The sequence below is a fragment of the Mandrillus leucophaeus genome, unplaced genomic scaffold (genome assembly GCF_000951045.1).
Source record: "Mandrillus leucophaeus isolate KB7577 unplaced genomic scaffold, Mleu.le_1.0 Scaffold15, whole genome shotgun sequence".
In the NCBI taxonomy this organism is placed as follows: Eukaryota; Metazoa; Chordata; class Mammalia; order Primates; family Cercopithecidae; genus Mandrillus; species Mandrillus leucophaeus.
In genome coordinates, this window is record NW_012101476.1 from 10,406,852 (window position 1) to 10,423,728 (window position 16,877).

At 38.6% G+C, this 16,877-nt stretch overlaps 1 protein-coding gene across 1 annotated transcript; it reads right to left on the reverse strand.

The window, feature by feature from the left end:
• Positions 1–4,656: 4,656 nt before the first annotated feature.
• Positions 4,657–16,636, reverse strand: NET1 (neuroepithelial cell transforming 1). Its single transcript, XM_011974930.1, has 10 exons — positions 16,336–16,636; positions 11,215–11,322; positions 10,642–10,809; positions 10,198–10,260; positions 9,773–9,869; positions 9,559–9,635; positions 8,595–8,852; positions 8,000–8,170; positions 6,835–7,021; positions 4,657–6,527 (listed from the first exon to the last, which is right to left on the reverse strand). Exons 1-10 carry the CDS (start codon positions 16,426–16,428, stop codon positions 6,121–6,123), a joined length of 1,629 nt encoding a protein of 542 aa, XP_011830320.1. The 5' UTR covers positions 16,429–16,636; the 3' UTR covers positions 4,657–6,120.
• Between the last annotated feature and the right edge of the window lie 241 nt (positions 16,637–16,877).

Genomic DNA, 16,877 nt, shown 5'->3' on the forward strand with positions numbered 1-16,877 from the left:
GAAAGAGGCAAACAGAAGCCCATCCACCAGCAGCAGCTGTTGAGGAATCTGGATTCTATGGGAGATTATCAGATTTCTCTGAATCTAGCTAATCTTGCCTTACTTTCTGGTCTACTTAACAGCAAACATTTCCGGGTATTGCAACGTTATCTCCTTTCTTAGAAGACAGTAATGCAGCTAGCGCACTGACCCTTGGTGAAATTCTCAGGGCCGGGCTGGGTGGATTGCTTCCTTGGGGGACTGAGGAGCTTCCTCGGTGTCTTCTTATTGCCTCAGCTCACACGGAGTGTGGCAGCCATGTTTGTGTAGCAGAGAAAAAGGAGTTGGCAAAGGAAACAAATCATGATAGAGAGAGATACAGGGCGAAGGAGAGGAGAGGGAGGAAGGGGGCTGTATTAATTAAGCCAGAATCCAGATTAGCCTAATACAACTGCCAAGTTGAAATGGAGAGGGCAGCAAGTGTGAAATTCAGGCAGAAGGTCTGAGTTTCTGTGAGATGGTAGATAGCAAATGCAGTATTTTGAAAAGCAAAGGCTGAGGGTTTTGCGGGGAGGCTGAAGAACTGGAAGCATTTTAGATACCTGGAATTCCACAAGTTCTTTCTTTCCTTTTCATTTTTTAAAGTGGTGGTTTCTCGGTGTGTTGCCCAGGCTTTGTGTAGTGCTATTCACAGGCAGGGTCATGGCTCCAACTCCGGGGCTCAAGCGATCCTCCCACCTCAGTCTCCTGAGTAGCTGGGGCTACAGGTGTGTGCCACCACTGTTTTTACTTCCGTTTTTTAGTAAAGAATTTCCAATATACACACAAATGTGTGTAAAGAGTATAATGAATTCTGTGTGTGTCTGATCCAGCTTCAGTGATTCCCAACTTACGGCCAATCTTGTTTCATTTCTGTCCCAACCATTCTCCTCCCTTGTAATTTCAAAGAAAATCCCAATTGTCATTCAATTTTACCCGTAAACATTTCAGTAAATGCCTCTATGACTCTAATCACAGTGCCATTGTTAAACACAAAAATCTAACAGTAACTACTTGACTTTAAACATACACTCAGTGCTGGATATTTTCTTATTTAAAAAGTTTGATTTAGCTCTAAATAAGGGCCATGCATTGCAATGGTCTCTTAGAGAGATGGAGGGGAATCTATGACTTTTTTTCCAGTTTCTATTTCGTTGAAGAAATTCTGCTTGTTTTAGTTTCCTGGAGATCAGATTCAGGTGTGACCTTGGCAGGACTTAGCTGAGATGCAGGTCCCTTGGGAGGTAGTGGTCTGTGTGTTCTGTGCCCTTACTGATGACCCTTCAATGCGTCAGGGTTATGAGATGGTGATAGTCTGCCATTCCTTCGTGTATTAGCTGGGATATTGCTATGCAGAGGATCTCCCCTATGTTAGCTATTTGGTTGCTTGCTCTGAGGGATAACGCATAGATGAAACGGTAGGATAAATGCCTGATTTTCCTTTATTAACCAGTTTTCAAAGCCCTACATTGGTTCCCTGAGATACGCCAAAGGAAATCAAAATTTTTATTTTGTAAAGAAACATTATGTAGCTATAGGCTTAAATGTGTCTGATGTTTCAATCCATGGTAGTCATTATCCTAATGAGCTCTAATTGTCTCAAGCACTTTTAAATTAACGCCCCACTTGTCATGGGACACCTGTGCGTCTCCGTGCAGGACGGTGTCATTCCAGGCTTCGGAAAGGCACCTGGTTTCACTCAGGTCTGCATTCATCCGTCTCACGAGCAGCCCAACTTCTAAGAAAACAGGCACGTTTCTTGAGTGAACAGGTCTCAGAAGAGGGAAGTATTCTGAAGCTAAGGCTATGTGGTATCAAATTGAAACTACTTTACAAAAGCATACTTGATATTTTTATATTATCCCAAAGAAACATATTCAGCACGGCCGAACGTGTCACAAGTGTGACTTAGCAGACCAGTGAGAAATGTGAAAGATTAATGTTTTTGACTCTTTATGTAACAAATGTGATGTCAGTGCATGGAGAACCCATAGGAACAAAGTGAATCCGTGCTCCCCAGCAGGTTCCCTGGAGTCCTGGTCGGGACAGACAACAGGATCTCAACTTTGCATCCACAGGGAGGTCTGGGAAATACCCCCGAAGCTCCGAAGTCATGTGGTAGATGTACACACATTTTCCTGGCGAGAGGGTCCAGAGCTTTTATTAGAATCTCAAATACGCATGCTCTAAGTGTAAGTACAAGTGGACTCGAGTAACCGTCCATCTGGGAGAAGTTTTCAGTCTTGCTGTTGGTCCTGGGGTTTGCCGAGTGCAGAAAAAATGAAAACTTCTCTGGGTCTAGGGAGATTTATTTTTTATTTTTTATTTTTTGAGACGGAGTCTTGCTCTGTGCCCCAGGCTGGAGTGCAGTGGCGCGATCTCGGCTCACTGCAAGCTCCGCCTCCCGGGTTCACGCCATTCTCCTGCCTCAGCCTCCCGAGTAGCTGGGACTACAGGCGCCCACCACCTCGCCCGGCTAATTTTCTTGTATTTTTAGTAGAGACGGGGTTTCACCGTGTTAGCCAGGATGGTCTCGATCTCCTGACCTCGTGATCCGCCCGTCTCGGCCTCCCAAAGTGCTGGGATTACAGGCTTGAGCCACCGCGCCCGGCCGGGAGATATATTTTTGAGGACATTCCTCCCACCCGAGTTAGACTGCATGGACAAAGGGGTATTACTCTTTCATCAGTGTTGTCTCACGCCAATTTTAAAAAGCCCATTTGGGCCAGGCACAATAACTCACGCCTGTAATCCCAGCACTTTGGGAGGCCAAGGTGGGCTTATCACCTAAGGTCAGGAGTTCAAGACCAGACTGGTCAACATGGCGAAACCCTGTCTCTATTGAAAATACAAAATTAGCCAGGTGTGGTGGCACGCACCAGTAATTTCAGCTACTTGGGAGGCTGAGGCAGGAGCATCACTTGAACCCAGGAGGTGGGGCTGCAGTGAGCTGAGTGTGCGCCACTGCACTCCAGCTTGGGAAACAAGAGCAAAACTCTGTCTCCAAAAAAAAAAAAAAAATTAAAGTCCGTTTGAAGGCTGAGATATCATCTACTTTGAACCCCCACGACTCCTAAGTGTATACTTCTACTTCTTAGCCAGTTTCAGCTCTAGGGATAGGCAGGAATTTAAAGTGGGGAGTATGATGAAGACGAACTGTAACATTGCCACTTTAGGTCTTTCTGCCTCCGTCATCAACATTTACAGATGGGGGCCTTAACTAGGCATTTTCTGATGCTTGTACAATTAATTACTAGCATTATAGCCATATATATTTGAAACAAATATCGTGCTGTCTGCATACTGAGAGAAGCATTAAATACAAAGTAGACCCAGCTACCACAAGTCGCTGAACACATCTGATGGGTCAGTTGTGTCCTGACAGATCCCAGGGTGATTTACCTGTGATCCACGGACGGCTAACAAGATGACCCGTTTCCCTTACCACTGTGCGTGCACACATCCTGAGAAGGACCATGAGGTTTAAGAAGATTTGCAGGGCAGAGACTATTCTTTGCTGAAAATATATAAGCACACCCACTGGAGAAAGGTAAAAAGGCAGGGAAATTAGACTCTCTTCAGCTCTGACTCGGAACAGGTTAAGGCAAAAACTAGGAATATGGTGGCTGTATGTTGACTATCTATCAGTTACCCAAAGCGGGCTGGCTAGATGAGTGAACACTCAGTGCTGATACGAGGAATTCACAGCACCGGAATTGCTAGGAGGGATGCTTGCACACAGCCAGTCAGCCCTCTACCCGACGCCCCACAATCTGGACTCAGTAACATGGTGTGTCAGGGGGGATGTTAGGGGTGAGGCCCAGTTACTTTTTTTTTTTTTCTTTAAGCACCTCTGGGGATTGTGATGCCCGAAGAGGTTTGAGAACTAATGGGCTAAATCACTGACTGCTCTCAAACACAGGCGCTATTTCTGAAGAATATTCATTTAAATATATTGACTTAGATACTGGATCTTATTTTGACCCTTGAGGGAGCCAAAGGAAGATACAGTTTTAAATAAAACATCATTCCATTAACAACAGTTGAACTACTACTTGCTTCTTAAATGCCAGGAGCTGATCAAGGTTAACTCTGGAGTAACTATTCTACACAACACCTCTAGAAATGATTAGAAATCTTGCTTTCTGGCGTGAACCCAGGAGGCGGAGCTTGCAGTGAGCCGAGATCGCGCCACTGCACCCCAGCCTGGGCGACACAGCGAGACTCCGTCTCAAAAAAAAAAAAAAAAAAAAAAAAAAATCTTGCTTTCTGGTGTTGCAGATCACAATCATTGGTCTAATATACACTTTTTAATGTGAATTTCCAAAGAGAAGAACCTGAGGTACTTACATTAAAATCTGAAATTAATCAGGATGCTTTGCCCTTACTATCCTAATCCAGAAAGTAACAGGTGTTCAGTTATCTTCAGTACAATTGCTGTGTCTGGTTACACCATGTTCTTAAAGCATTTCCTAACACAAGACTTACCTACCTTTCACTGATTCATCAATTAATTTCAAAGGTTTAACTACAATTTCTACTAACTTTTGTGAGGCTTACCATTACCTCCTTTGCCACACCAGCATATTTTGCCAAATGCCCCCAATATAGCCACCAGGCAAGAAACCTTCAGGGTGATTATGTGTGTGCTTTTTTTTTTTTTAATAGTATCATTCATTTGTACAGAGAAATCATTTGGATGGATCTATTTACAGTCTTTTCTGATTATCATTTCCACTGGCCAAATATATTTCACAGAATAGTCAACACTGACTTGAATTGATCACCATTATAATCGGATTTTTACTCCTCCTCCCCCCTTTCAAAGATGATATCCCATTTTAACAGAAACATTTTGTAATAAAAGATTCACCAGTCTTTTTCCATCTTACGAATAAATCCACCAAAATTTATCTAATATGGTCAAATTTTTAACACATTTCACTGTTTCTTTTCAAACTCATTATTTGCAGGTATTGCAAACCAAGGCAAATAAGTCCACGTCCCCTCGAGCCTTCTACAACTTACTACACGCCCTCAAGTTGAGCTTCCCCTATCTCCTTTCACACTTGTGAAACGTCTGGCACAACCAGACATTTTACCTGAAGACAAAACTACTCTCTTTTTCTCTCTTTTTCTTTTAGCTCACTACCAATCACCTTCCCTCTTGCTTTTCAGACAACACTAAAACTTTCAACAAAATCTTTGAAGTGGTTTTCTTTCAGTAGTCTAGAATACATCAAGTCATTTTATGGATCTTTACCCTGAAATGCTACACTTTAAAAATGGCAATTTTCTTAATTGGCTCAAACACAGTATGGCTTGGTTTCACTTGGTCAAGTTAATGTGATTAAAAAAATATATACATATACACACACACACATACACACACATTTTTAATCAGGAAGAAAAATACTTTAGAGACATGCCAATTTGAAAAGGCATCAAAGTAAAAAAATAAAAGCAAATGCTAAAAACTACTTTACAATAAAAAAAATTAAATAATCGGCAGGTTAAATGAATGTAAAATGAGGAATGTACAGTGAAAAACAAACTAATATAAAGCATTCCAGTTGATAAAATTAAAAACCTCCTCAGGCTTATGGTTTGTTTTCCAAGGAAATTATGTTTCAACGTAAAGTTTGAAATACTCCAGACATACATTCCATGTAGGTTTTGGGTGCCAATGTTAAAATTTCAAATTTTGCATGCAAGGCTTATCAAAGAAACACTGGCAGAATTCCAGTATTTGCAAAATTCTAAGTTCTGGTGAATATTGTAAATATTACAATTGGTATCAGAAAGCCATGATGAATCCAGAATTAAGAGAAAACCCATTTCATAAATATTTTGTTTGATTAAAAATACCAGGCTTACATGTTCTAAATAATTCAAGAAAATATCTTTTTTTTAAAAAAGGCAATTTAACAGTAATCTGTATATCTTTAGCTGCCATTAAAAAAAGAAAAAGGAACAACCAAAAACAATGAAAATGTTACAACTGGTATAAGGTAATCCTATAATGCTCCCCTTACAAGAAAACAGAACTGTACACATTTATAAACAAACAGTCTCTCCACCAGTTAACACACAGAGCCTTCTCTACACCAAAGTCTCTTTCCGTTTGCCACCAGACCGGGCTTTGTCCCTCGCTCTTCGGATGCCGGGCTGTGTCTGGTGTGTCTTTAAGCTCTTGCTGTCCTCTGCCATCTCCATGCCAGAGCCACATTTGTAAGTGTTTTCGTCAACTTCTACCTGAGTAACACTGGAAACTGTAGATGCCCTCCTCTGGGCTGGGAGCTTCCTCGCAGAGGGGTGGTTCCCCTCACACTCTTCGTGCAGCTCTGGCAGGCCCTGCAGCTCAGGCGGACTGCCTGCCGACCGGAAGGGGGCAATGGCCGCCCGAATACAGTTGAACCACTGTTGCTTGTGGAATACGTCATTGGCTTGCAGAGTGTGAGACTGGCCTGGAGATGGGTCGTGGAAGCGAATTCTAAAGATATTTTTAGCTGAAAAAAAAAAAAAAAAGAAATCAGGCTAAAAAAAGGTTTATTCCAGACAAAGTGGTCATACAATCTTAACATGACTGTCAATTTATGGCAATTTATTTATGTCAATGTGAATACATAAGCCTATGCATTATTTCTTAGATACACCTGTAAGTGTTTGAGCTGGGAAGGCCTGGACAACTCAATGGGTGTGACAAGTATAGGACAATGGAGCCATTTCATCTCTAGAATTCTTAAAGGCAAAAACTAAATTCACTTCAGTTCTGAGTTTCTATTTCTTTACATTATTTTAAGGCCTGCATTTTACCTTTCTCTGAGTTGCTGAAAGCCCCTCGAAAGGAGCCTCCCATTCTCACATCTCCATCCTGCAGGTCTTCTAGGACCAGCTCCTGGACTGGGATTGGCTGCCGGTAAACCTGGTAAGAGTGCCGTTCGTTCCGTGTGACGGGCCGAGTCAGAACCAAGATGTCTTGAAACAGGAAAATGTAAAGTTTCTGGAGAAATGGGAAACAAACTCTTTCTAAATATGAAACTTGTGTTTTTAAGTGACTGAAATATATTGCTAAAATAACTTGACATTATTAATTTCATCAGATTTATTTTTTGAAGATCTCTCTTACTAAGTGACAAATCTAGTAATCATAAAGATGGTGATTTCAAGGCTATGCATGTTCTATGCAATCTCAGAATAAAAAAAACATTTCTTACTGGTATGTAATATCAGATTAAGCAGCAGCTAAGTGAATGCTCTGCATCACAAAGACCTATTAGTAGTAGCATTGACTTGAAACACTAGTGTTGTATACCACAGTTTTCTAACACAAAGCAGGGATTACAAATGCAAGCTGGTAAAATATTAATGGTTCTATTTTGTCCCACACAAATTTATAACTATAAATTTTTCCCTCATGAGGGAAAAATCAGAGATGTCAGATTTCAAATTTTTTAAACAAAACTCCAACTTACAAATTGGGTTTTTGAAAATGCATGATGAAACAAAAATACCATTCCATGACTGTACTTAGTTCTAACAGGTACTTTTATAATTAGCATTTTAAAAAAAATTTGCATTCATTCAATCTGCTTCAGAAATTTGTTATGTAATGCTAAAAACCACTTCCACAAGCATAAGATAAACTCTTAAAAGTTTTTTGAAGGATTTTTTTTATTAAACATTTTGGAACTAATATCGTATTTAGAAAGAAACCCCTGGCCAAACAAGTTGATTTACGCTTCAAAACTAAAAAATAAAGTATTACTGATTCTCCACTGAGACATTTAAGGCATCTTATTTATTCTGTAGTCAAAGAAACCAAATGTTGGCTTTATCAAGCTGGTAATATAAAATTAAAATCGGCAACCTTCTTTTACCATGTCATGACTTTACCCTTACCAGCTTGCTTCATAATGAACGTGTGAAAGTTAAAGGGGCGGAGGGAAGGCCGCTCTGCCACGGCAGTGAAGTCACCTACATGTCCACTCTTGCTCCGCAGCTCCCCATGGCACAGCAGCACTTTGCTCGCTTCGATTCTGGGGTCCCTCTGCTTTTCATCCAGGTACTCCAGCTTGTCAATGTAATATTGGCACTCGGATTCACCTTTCTTCAAGTTGATATCAGAGAGGACTCCCTGTATTATCGATATCTGAAAATGATAAATAAAATTGACAGAGCAGCTTCAGTTTATTAACTCATCCTGCTTCCCGCAGGTAAAAAATGTCATATGGAATGGAAGAACTTTAAAGCTTGAAGGGACTCCGGAAATCAGTTAATTCTGTCAGTCTGTTCATTTTATAGATCAAGAAACAGTCGTAGCCAAATTGAGTGATTTGTTCAAAGGTGAAAAGGTGAGATCAGATGAGAATCCTGTCCCTTAAGATATAAAATGTGCGAAGTCCAGCACACACATCTCCTTATTGCTTAGTGCACAGTGTACTACGCACTGGGTACTTAAAACCACAAAACAATTCACTGTGCTGATGTGAAGCAGCATCTTCAGAAGATAACGTTCTACAGCAGCCTAGTGTATAAACTTAAAAAGCAAAACAATCACTTAAGGGACTACTTACAGCATCCTCCAGAAGCTGAACATCAGGGTGCTCTTTTGGAGTGTGTTTAAGAATTTCTTTCAACAGTAAAGGGTATTTGACTAGGCGACTTCGAGGGATATCTAGGAAACTCCAAAGATCTAGTTTTCGACTGAAGGGAGACTCAAGACATCGCTGGAGGAAGTCTTGGACTCTTGGATCCTGTTTCTTTTGATCAAGAAGAGCTTTGGCTGCCAGCTGGTTACTACAGTAGCCTCTGTAGGCATTCAAGCGCGGCAACTGAAGAGTAACAAAAGAAAAGGTATGATGTGTTCCTGTTACAACTGAGCGCATTAACAAGCCTGCAAACATGAAACACAAAATGTACAGCTATTCTTGAGAGTTTTAACAAGCTGTGGACATTTTCTGGCAGATAATAATGGAAGTTGAATACTATTTTAGCAATCATCAAAATGCTCTTCAAATTTTTGTAATTTGGCTAAATCCAAGTGAAGACTCATGACTTCTACTCCCCTCCAACCTCAGACACCGGCAGTCTGTGCTCTCAGGACACTTGAGTGTCCTCCATTTGCCACCAGCCCTGAGACTGTTTATGTGCTTGGCTATCCCTTCACTAGGCTATAAAGGCAGAGACTGCCTTTCATCATTGACTCCCAGCGACTCCTCCTCGAACAGTGCCCAGCATCTGGCACGCACTGAAACATACATGAAAGAATGCAACGGATCATCACACATAATGTGGCAATTCTATCCAAGCAGGAACATATTTGCAACACAAATCAACCTATAGCATTAATGAAGTTTTTTGTTTTTTTTTTTTTAGACAGACTGTAATTTCTTATGTCACTGTAAACTTGTTTAGTTTTAATGCCTTATGTGTTTGTAGAACAGAGTTATGGGATCAAATCAATCTCATATTTATCAGAAACTGCAACATGGAACATCTGTAAGAAACTGTATCTGGGGTCAATAACTCACTACATACCCAGTTCACGAGAATGTGACCAATCTGCTCCACTGTTCCATCGGGCTTGGTTGCTTCTCCTATTCTTGTCAACAAATCTGAAGTGATAAAAAAGCATAAACACCATTAACAGGTTTATTTAAAAAATACGTCAGCATTACATTAGAAGTTTAGACCGAAAATTACGTGCGTTATTGCTCTTTAGATTTAATGACAATTAAGTTGCACATCTAACCTTCATGCAGAGGTATGTAAGAGTCCAGATCACCAAATATATGCGTGAGTTCCTCTTCTGACATGATGGACAACTTTAACATGGGGTCATGATAGGCCTGTCCGAGGGGAGAAATGTGTCACAGAGAGATCATGTGAGGAAAACATGAGGGATCTATACTTGGAAACAAAGAGACTTAATTATATAAAAGCTAGCGTGGATTCTGTTTGCTACACATAAAACAAATTAGTATGTATTAATCCCCAAATAAACTCTCTTACTAATACTTGTATTTGAGGCTATGTCTAGACCCCATCTAAAAAAATGTATTCACCAGTAGATATTTTCTATTTTTCTACTTCTAAAGGTTAAGAAAACTATCCTTTAGATTTTGTGAAATTTAATTTTTAAAAACTAGGGCATCTGATAAAAAGTTATTTACTGACCTTTCTTGCAAGTTTGAGATCCTCAATTAAATCCTGTTCACCTCGGGACATTTCATATATTGCCTAAAAACATCCAGCAAACATCAGAGGTCATTCCTTCGAGAAAGGAAAATTATATACAACTGATAATCACATTATTTGATGTTTTGAACGGCACTTAAAAACCAAACTCAGTCTGAAAATTGTAATTCAGAATGGAATCTCAAATAAAAGGTTGCCATATGTTTGGTAATTTTACCCTATTAGAGTTGTTTAATTTGACCATCATCCATCATTAGGTTTTGTTCACCATGTATTAGGAATTGTTGCTCAAACACAGAAATCCAAGTTAATTTTGCCATCGGTATCAATTTGCTGTTCTTTTGGGAAAACACGTATTTAAAAAACAGGTCTTCTTAAAGTGCAGGCCAATAAATATAGTCTTGGTGCTGAGTGCCAGCATACCTCCTGCCGTTTGATTTCTCTGGTGGTGAGGGACTCCTTCATGGTGATGTCTAGCATCTCTGACCACAGTGCACTGCTCCTTCTCTTGGCGGGGGTTGGGACTGTTGACCTGCTAGAAAACTTCTGGGCAGAGGCTGGGGATCTGTGGTCACCACGAAGGGTAAATGACTTAAAAAGGAAAAGGTGAACAAAAGAGAAAATAAGATTAGGAAGAACAGAATTATTCCCATTTTCTTTTTTTTTAAAGTGAAGAAAGACAAAGTTCTGAGAATTTCTCAATGCAGAAAACAGTAATTCATCCAAGTTTCCACCTACCAATCTTAAATATTTATCAGCTAAAATTACGTTTTTGGGAATAAAAACTAGCCAACACTATGCATTGATATAAGATGCAAATTAATATAACGAGGTTACACATTGTTCTGCAACAATATTCCTTAGTAGTATATTCCAAAAAGAAAACTTTGTTTAAGTATAATAATGCAAACCTGTTTGTACAGCTCAAGGAAAACTACAAATTCCAGGCTTCTATAAAGTCCCCTGACTACATGACTCTCCCTTCTCTCTTTTTACCTGTATTGTTTGACCGAAACGTCTGACAGCTCCATTTCTTACAGGAGAGATTAAACTTGCCAGGGAGGTGACACGAGCCAGAGGTCGAACTCTTTTATTGCTTGGCTCCTATAAAAACAAACCAGATGACACTAAATGTATGTTTAGGGGCAATGATTTCATACAAACTTGGACAAAGTAAAGCCCTCTCACAAAACAATTTTTATACGTTATTAAATACAGAAACATGAAAATAAGAGTTGTTCTTCATTGTCAAAACAATAAGAACGCTATCGAGTAGCAGTAACTTTTCAAAAAATAATAAGTGCATATGAAAGGCCAAATATTTCCATTAGGGGAAAAATTAAAATTCAAAAAAGGAAATTACATCCTAAAATCCAATAGAACTTTTTAGTTTAATGTGGAGAATAACTTTTTTTTTTTAAAAAAAAGTCTTATTGTTATGAAAATTTTCGAACATACATGAAAGTGGAGAATGGCATAATGGATCCCATGTGTCTATCAAGCTCCCTCCACAGTGTCTGGTATAACAATTTGTTTCATTTTTGTCCCTACTTAAATATTTTAAAGCAAATCTCAGACATTATACCATTTCATTCTTAACCACTTCCGTTAGAAAATATGACCTTTCAATAAACATGTCTGACACTGGAATGGGCTGAAAAATAGTGAAGTCAAGGCAGGGAGGAGTTAAAAGAGCACCCAGGCTCTGAAATCTGACTGGGCACAAATCCCGGCTCTACCACTTGCTAGGGCATACTCGGCATCAGTTTTCTCATCTGTAAAATGGGGCTAATACCAGCACTTCTCTTATGAAGTTGTTGTGAAGATTAAATGAATAATAGGGCTTGAAACAGTGCGGCACATATTAAGTTTGAGCCATTACTAACATATTTTAGGAATATTTCCATTTACTACATAAACACTGAGATTCGTAAATAATTAGATCCACTTACTACATAAACACTGGAATTCATAAATAATTAGATCCTCTCTCAGTAATTTATTAACTTAAAGGAAAGGTATACACAAATTGAGAAGAAATAGTTATGATTCTACATGTTATTGCTTTTAAATAATAATATAGCAAACACATCACTTATTCAAAGATTTTGAAACTTAATAAAAATTGCATTATTCTGATTTTATCGCTAGAAAAATGGAGGCATACCAGTAGGTAACTCACACGGTTACTGAAATGAAGAATGCCAGATCATAAAACTAGCAGGTCTATTCTTTATAATGTCTATGGAGCACAACTATTTGTATTTTGTGCCTCTGACAATTGTGGCATACTTGACAAAATAATTTTGATGAGAATCCAGGAGGATATACAATTTAAAATTATATTAAAATTATCACTGAAAAATAAGACATCATTTAAAAATAACAGAAAAGGCAACTTTTTCTAAAAATTCTTTGACATGACTAAAGTAATATAAAAAGGAAGGGGTACAGAAAATGAGTAAAAATAATGCCTTTAAACAACTGAAGACTATATTGACCATTTTTGGTTTGGGTAAAAAAAAAATTTTTTTTTAATTAATAATTTAAGAATAAACTGACAGGAAGAGTTAACATTATTTGGAAAGAAATGTAAAAAATTTGAATATCCAAAGAAAGAATTAGACTCATTAAAGCTCCTAAATGTATCAGAAAGGAATGTGAACTATCAAGGAAACTTGGTAATCAAAGAGAATTTAGAAATTTGAAGGCTTTAAGAGGCAGAGTTGTAGATCAACCCCTCATACCAAATAATCAACTCCAAAGTAAAACTTTGAATATAAATGAACTGCAAAAGAAACCTTCGCGATATGTAATAAGATGGCACATGCCGTGCTTCTGAGGACATGTGTGGATGCCTCCCCCACGTACATCTGTGCTGGCTGACTGACACACGCGTGTGCAGGGGCCAGCACAGGCATTCCTTTCCATTTAGTAAAGACAGCACAAAGAGTCTCCTGTTGGACTGAAGATAGAATTACCTCACAGAGTCAGAAATGCCGACATTTCACTGGAACAAAGCAGTTGTCAGAAAGTTCTGTTCTGCTTTTTGGGAACAGAGGTTAACTCTTCTTCCTTGTTTCATGCATAACAAATTTGACTTCCCAGAAAATACAATATTTAATTTCAACTTAAAAGTCTTTGCAAAGGTGCTTTTCCCAATGAATATGAATGGAAAATTTAGTTAGCAGGAAATACATTTTTGATATCTATTTTATCACATAAAATCAAATTAACGATAAAAATTTCTTATCTTTATAGGATCAGTTACTGTACAACTACTAACTTCCTGGTAACTCAAAATTATGTGATATTTTAAAACTACAGAATTTAGATTTAGATAAGTGAATGTAAATATATCTAAAGCATACTTCTGAAACGAACATGGGTTTTGTTGATGTGGTCTCTTTAGGGTGGCAGCATACACGAAATACCAGGTGGTACTTGGTGGTTACATATGTTCCACAGTCCTTTAAAAATCCAACTACAATCTCAGTTCTCCACAAAGGAAATGCTACTCTTCAGAGTTTATCAAATCTAAGATGTCTTGGGAAGTATGATGCTTACTCAGGAAATACAGGTTGGGAGAGGGAGAGAAAGGAGGAGGGCACTTTGCAAATACTTTTGGGGACTAATGGTGGTAACTTTCCTGCCTCACTCAAAGGACATATGTGAAGAATGTTTGGCAAATACAAAACAAACTTTTAGTATACATACTTTAAAAGTATGAGCAATTTTAATGACTAAAATAACAAAAAGTGTGATTATGAAATGTAAAGATGTAATGCTGCTACTAATTTCAGGATACATATACAATTTGAAAACAGACTCATACATGCAACTTCTGTAGAAAAGTGACATGGATTAGGCATTCACAGGCCACCTACAAGATTGGGACAAAAATCTGTGTCTCTCAAAATACAGGTTAGGAATTGGCCCATGTCAGCCGAAACCAAAAGTAGTTTTCTTTAGAGGTCCACATGAACTATCTTAATAATCTTGGTATGACTATTAAAACCTAAATATTTGCAGTCACAAAACAGATTCCTAATACAGTATTTAGATAGGTCAGATGCAGCATCTGGAGGCGATGAAGGGTGAGTGGAATAGGCGCATACTGTTTCACCACCACCGAATGGAAGGCACCCATAGTTCTGCTGCTAGTATTGTTTATTTTTACCTTGGAGTCCTGGAAACATGTTACGGCAAATTCAAGAAGCTTAAAGAACAGATATGGATACTGGAACCATACTTTCCTCAAAAATAAATAAATAAATACATACATAAAATTTTAAAAAAATCCAAAAATTCATAGGAATAAACAAAGAGTGCCAACAAGCTTTACATGCTCAATGATTTTTCTGTTGCAGGGAACCTTTCACCAGGGCTAAAGTTCACTTGGAGGGAAAAAAAAGTCCAACACCCTCTAACGTAAGTTTATGTTGTTAATTTAGGTTAATTTTTAATTAGACTATCTAGGTTAGCTAGGCAGTCACATGCACTATTATAAGCAATCTGCCCACAGATCAGGGTATTAACTAATGTTAGTAATCCACTCGTAGTTAGATTTTATGCCTTAAAAATTTCTGGACATCTATAAACAAAATTGTTGAGAATAATTTAAAGTATTTTTCAGGTTATCCCGCAATAACATGGAAAAATCCTGTTGAGAATTCAGTGTTTTGTAGAAAGGCTTTTTCGTCTAATGGTGCCAGTTACAGAACATATTTTAGGAGGGTCTCTTCTATAACCAATCATATCAAGACACTGAATAAAAAAACCAGTATGCGCCTGGGTCTATTCCTCTGAGTTATAATAGATAAATAATCTTCTCTCCTACTTAGCAAAAACTTTAAAATCAAAAGAAAATAAAAGTTATTTTTAAAAAGATAAAAATAAGTTATGATCACATGGGATGTATTCCTTTTCTAGAAATACTCAAATTATTTAGAGCTGTGTCACTAGATCTAAAACCCTGACAACATTCCCAGTTTTCTTAACTTAGAAATAAAGGTAAGGCAGAAACACAGCTCATGCCTGATACTAAACAAAGGCCAGTTTCTATGGGCCCAACAGATGATAAGCTGCAGGATTCACACTAGTGACTGTGGATTACTGCTCTACTCAAAGCAAATGCTTATACATTTTGAGAAAACCGAGACACACAGGCAAAGACCAAAACCAAGAAACAAAAACGAAAGCCAAACCACACCAAATAAAAGTGTACCTCCTGAAGACAGCGGCTATTTTAACTACCAAAAGGTGTGTTTATGTGTACACATGACAAGCAACTTTGCTGGGGTATACAATAAGCTTTACATATTTAAAATGCACAGTTAGGTAAGTTTTGACATGTGTACAGAGACGGAAACCACTACCACAATCAAGAGATACACAGTTAACTGAATGCAGGAACACTATTCCTAGCATATAAGTGACAATGTAGTATATATTAAAATATATAGTATAAACAGAATATCACACAACAGTAAATCAAGATTACATAAAATGGCATAAAGTAATTTGATTTATATTGATAAACGTTCATAAAGACTAAAAAAAAAACCAATGACTTCAGACAAAGCAAGGAGGGTAAAAATAATGAGTCATTGGTTTAAATATTCTAACATGTCTCTTTCTGAAGAAAACAGTGGCATACAGTGAACTCATCAGATGGAAGAAAAACGCACACCAGGTCAGACTGCACTTCAGGTGCAATTTGTTCACTAGCATTGATTTACAAGAACAGGATTCTTTTCCTCTTGCTCCATTAAGGTAGTTTCTAAGACTCGATGATATAAATTCAAGTTAAAAAAACAACGACAACTATATTAAGCATCGGAAATGTGACAAATGTAACCAGAGTAACACACATTTAAAATCTTTTTCTTTTTGTATAAAAGCTGTGTACAGTCAAGCTGTGCTATGTATAAACTATTTAAACTTAGACCACAGTCCCTAAACACATTTCAAGCTTGCACATAAATCAAGAACACACATTTTAAAAACAAGATCAAAAGTTTAAAATTATACTGTTAATACCTTGTTAAAAATCTTAAAAGCTCTGTGGAGTTAGAAAACATTCCTTTTGCCTAATGTTTCTTTTAAAAGTCTTACCTCTTGTTCTCTGAAGGACTGGTTATTGACATCTAGGACTCGGATGGTCCTTTTAATAGGTAGGAGACCTCCACTCTCATCATGTGCCACCATGCTTCCCAAGTACTCCCTCAAACCTTTCCAATCAATCCACACCGAGTCAGCGCCCTAGCGACGCTAGGCAGAGGCACACGGGCTTTTCTTCCCAGAGCTCGGCCGCCCTCCGCAGCCACGTGCCCATGCCTCTCGCTGTAGCAGACGCTTCTGAGAGCCGCAGGCAGCAGGCACGGACCCCAGGGCTCGGGGGCGGGGCCACAGCCAAGCGGGCCCGGGGGGGCGGGGCCCACCACCACGTGACTAGTTAACTGCGAGCAAGGCACACCTAGGCCTCTCAGCTTTCGCCCGGGAGGCGAGTGAAGCTGGCTTCAAGTAGGACAGAAACTTCTCTTCCTGGTTTAAAATGCATTCCAGAAGGAAAACAAATTGTTACATTATCTACTCTAGTGCTTAGTCACAGGGAGACTTTTCCTATAAAACCCTATTGCCTGGGATTAAGTTTAGTA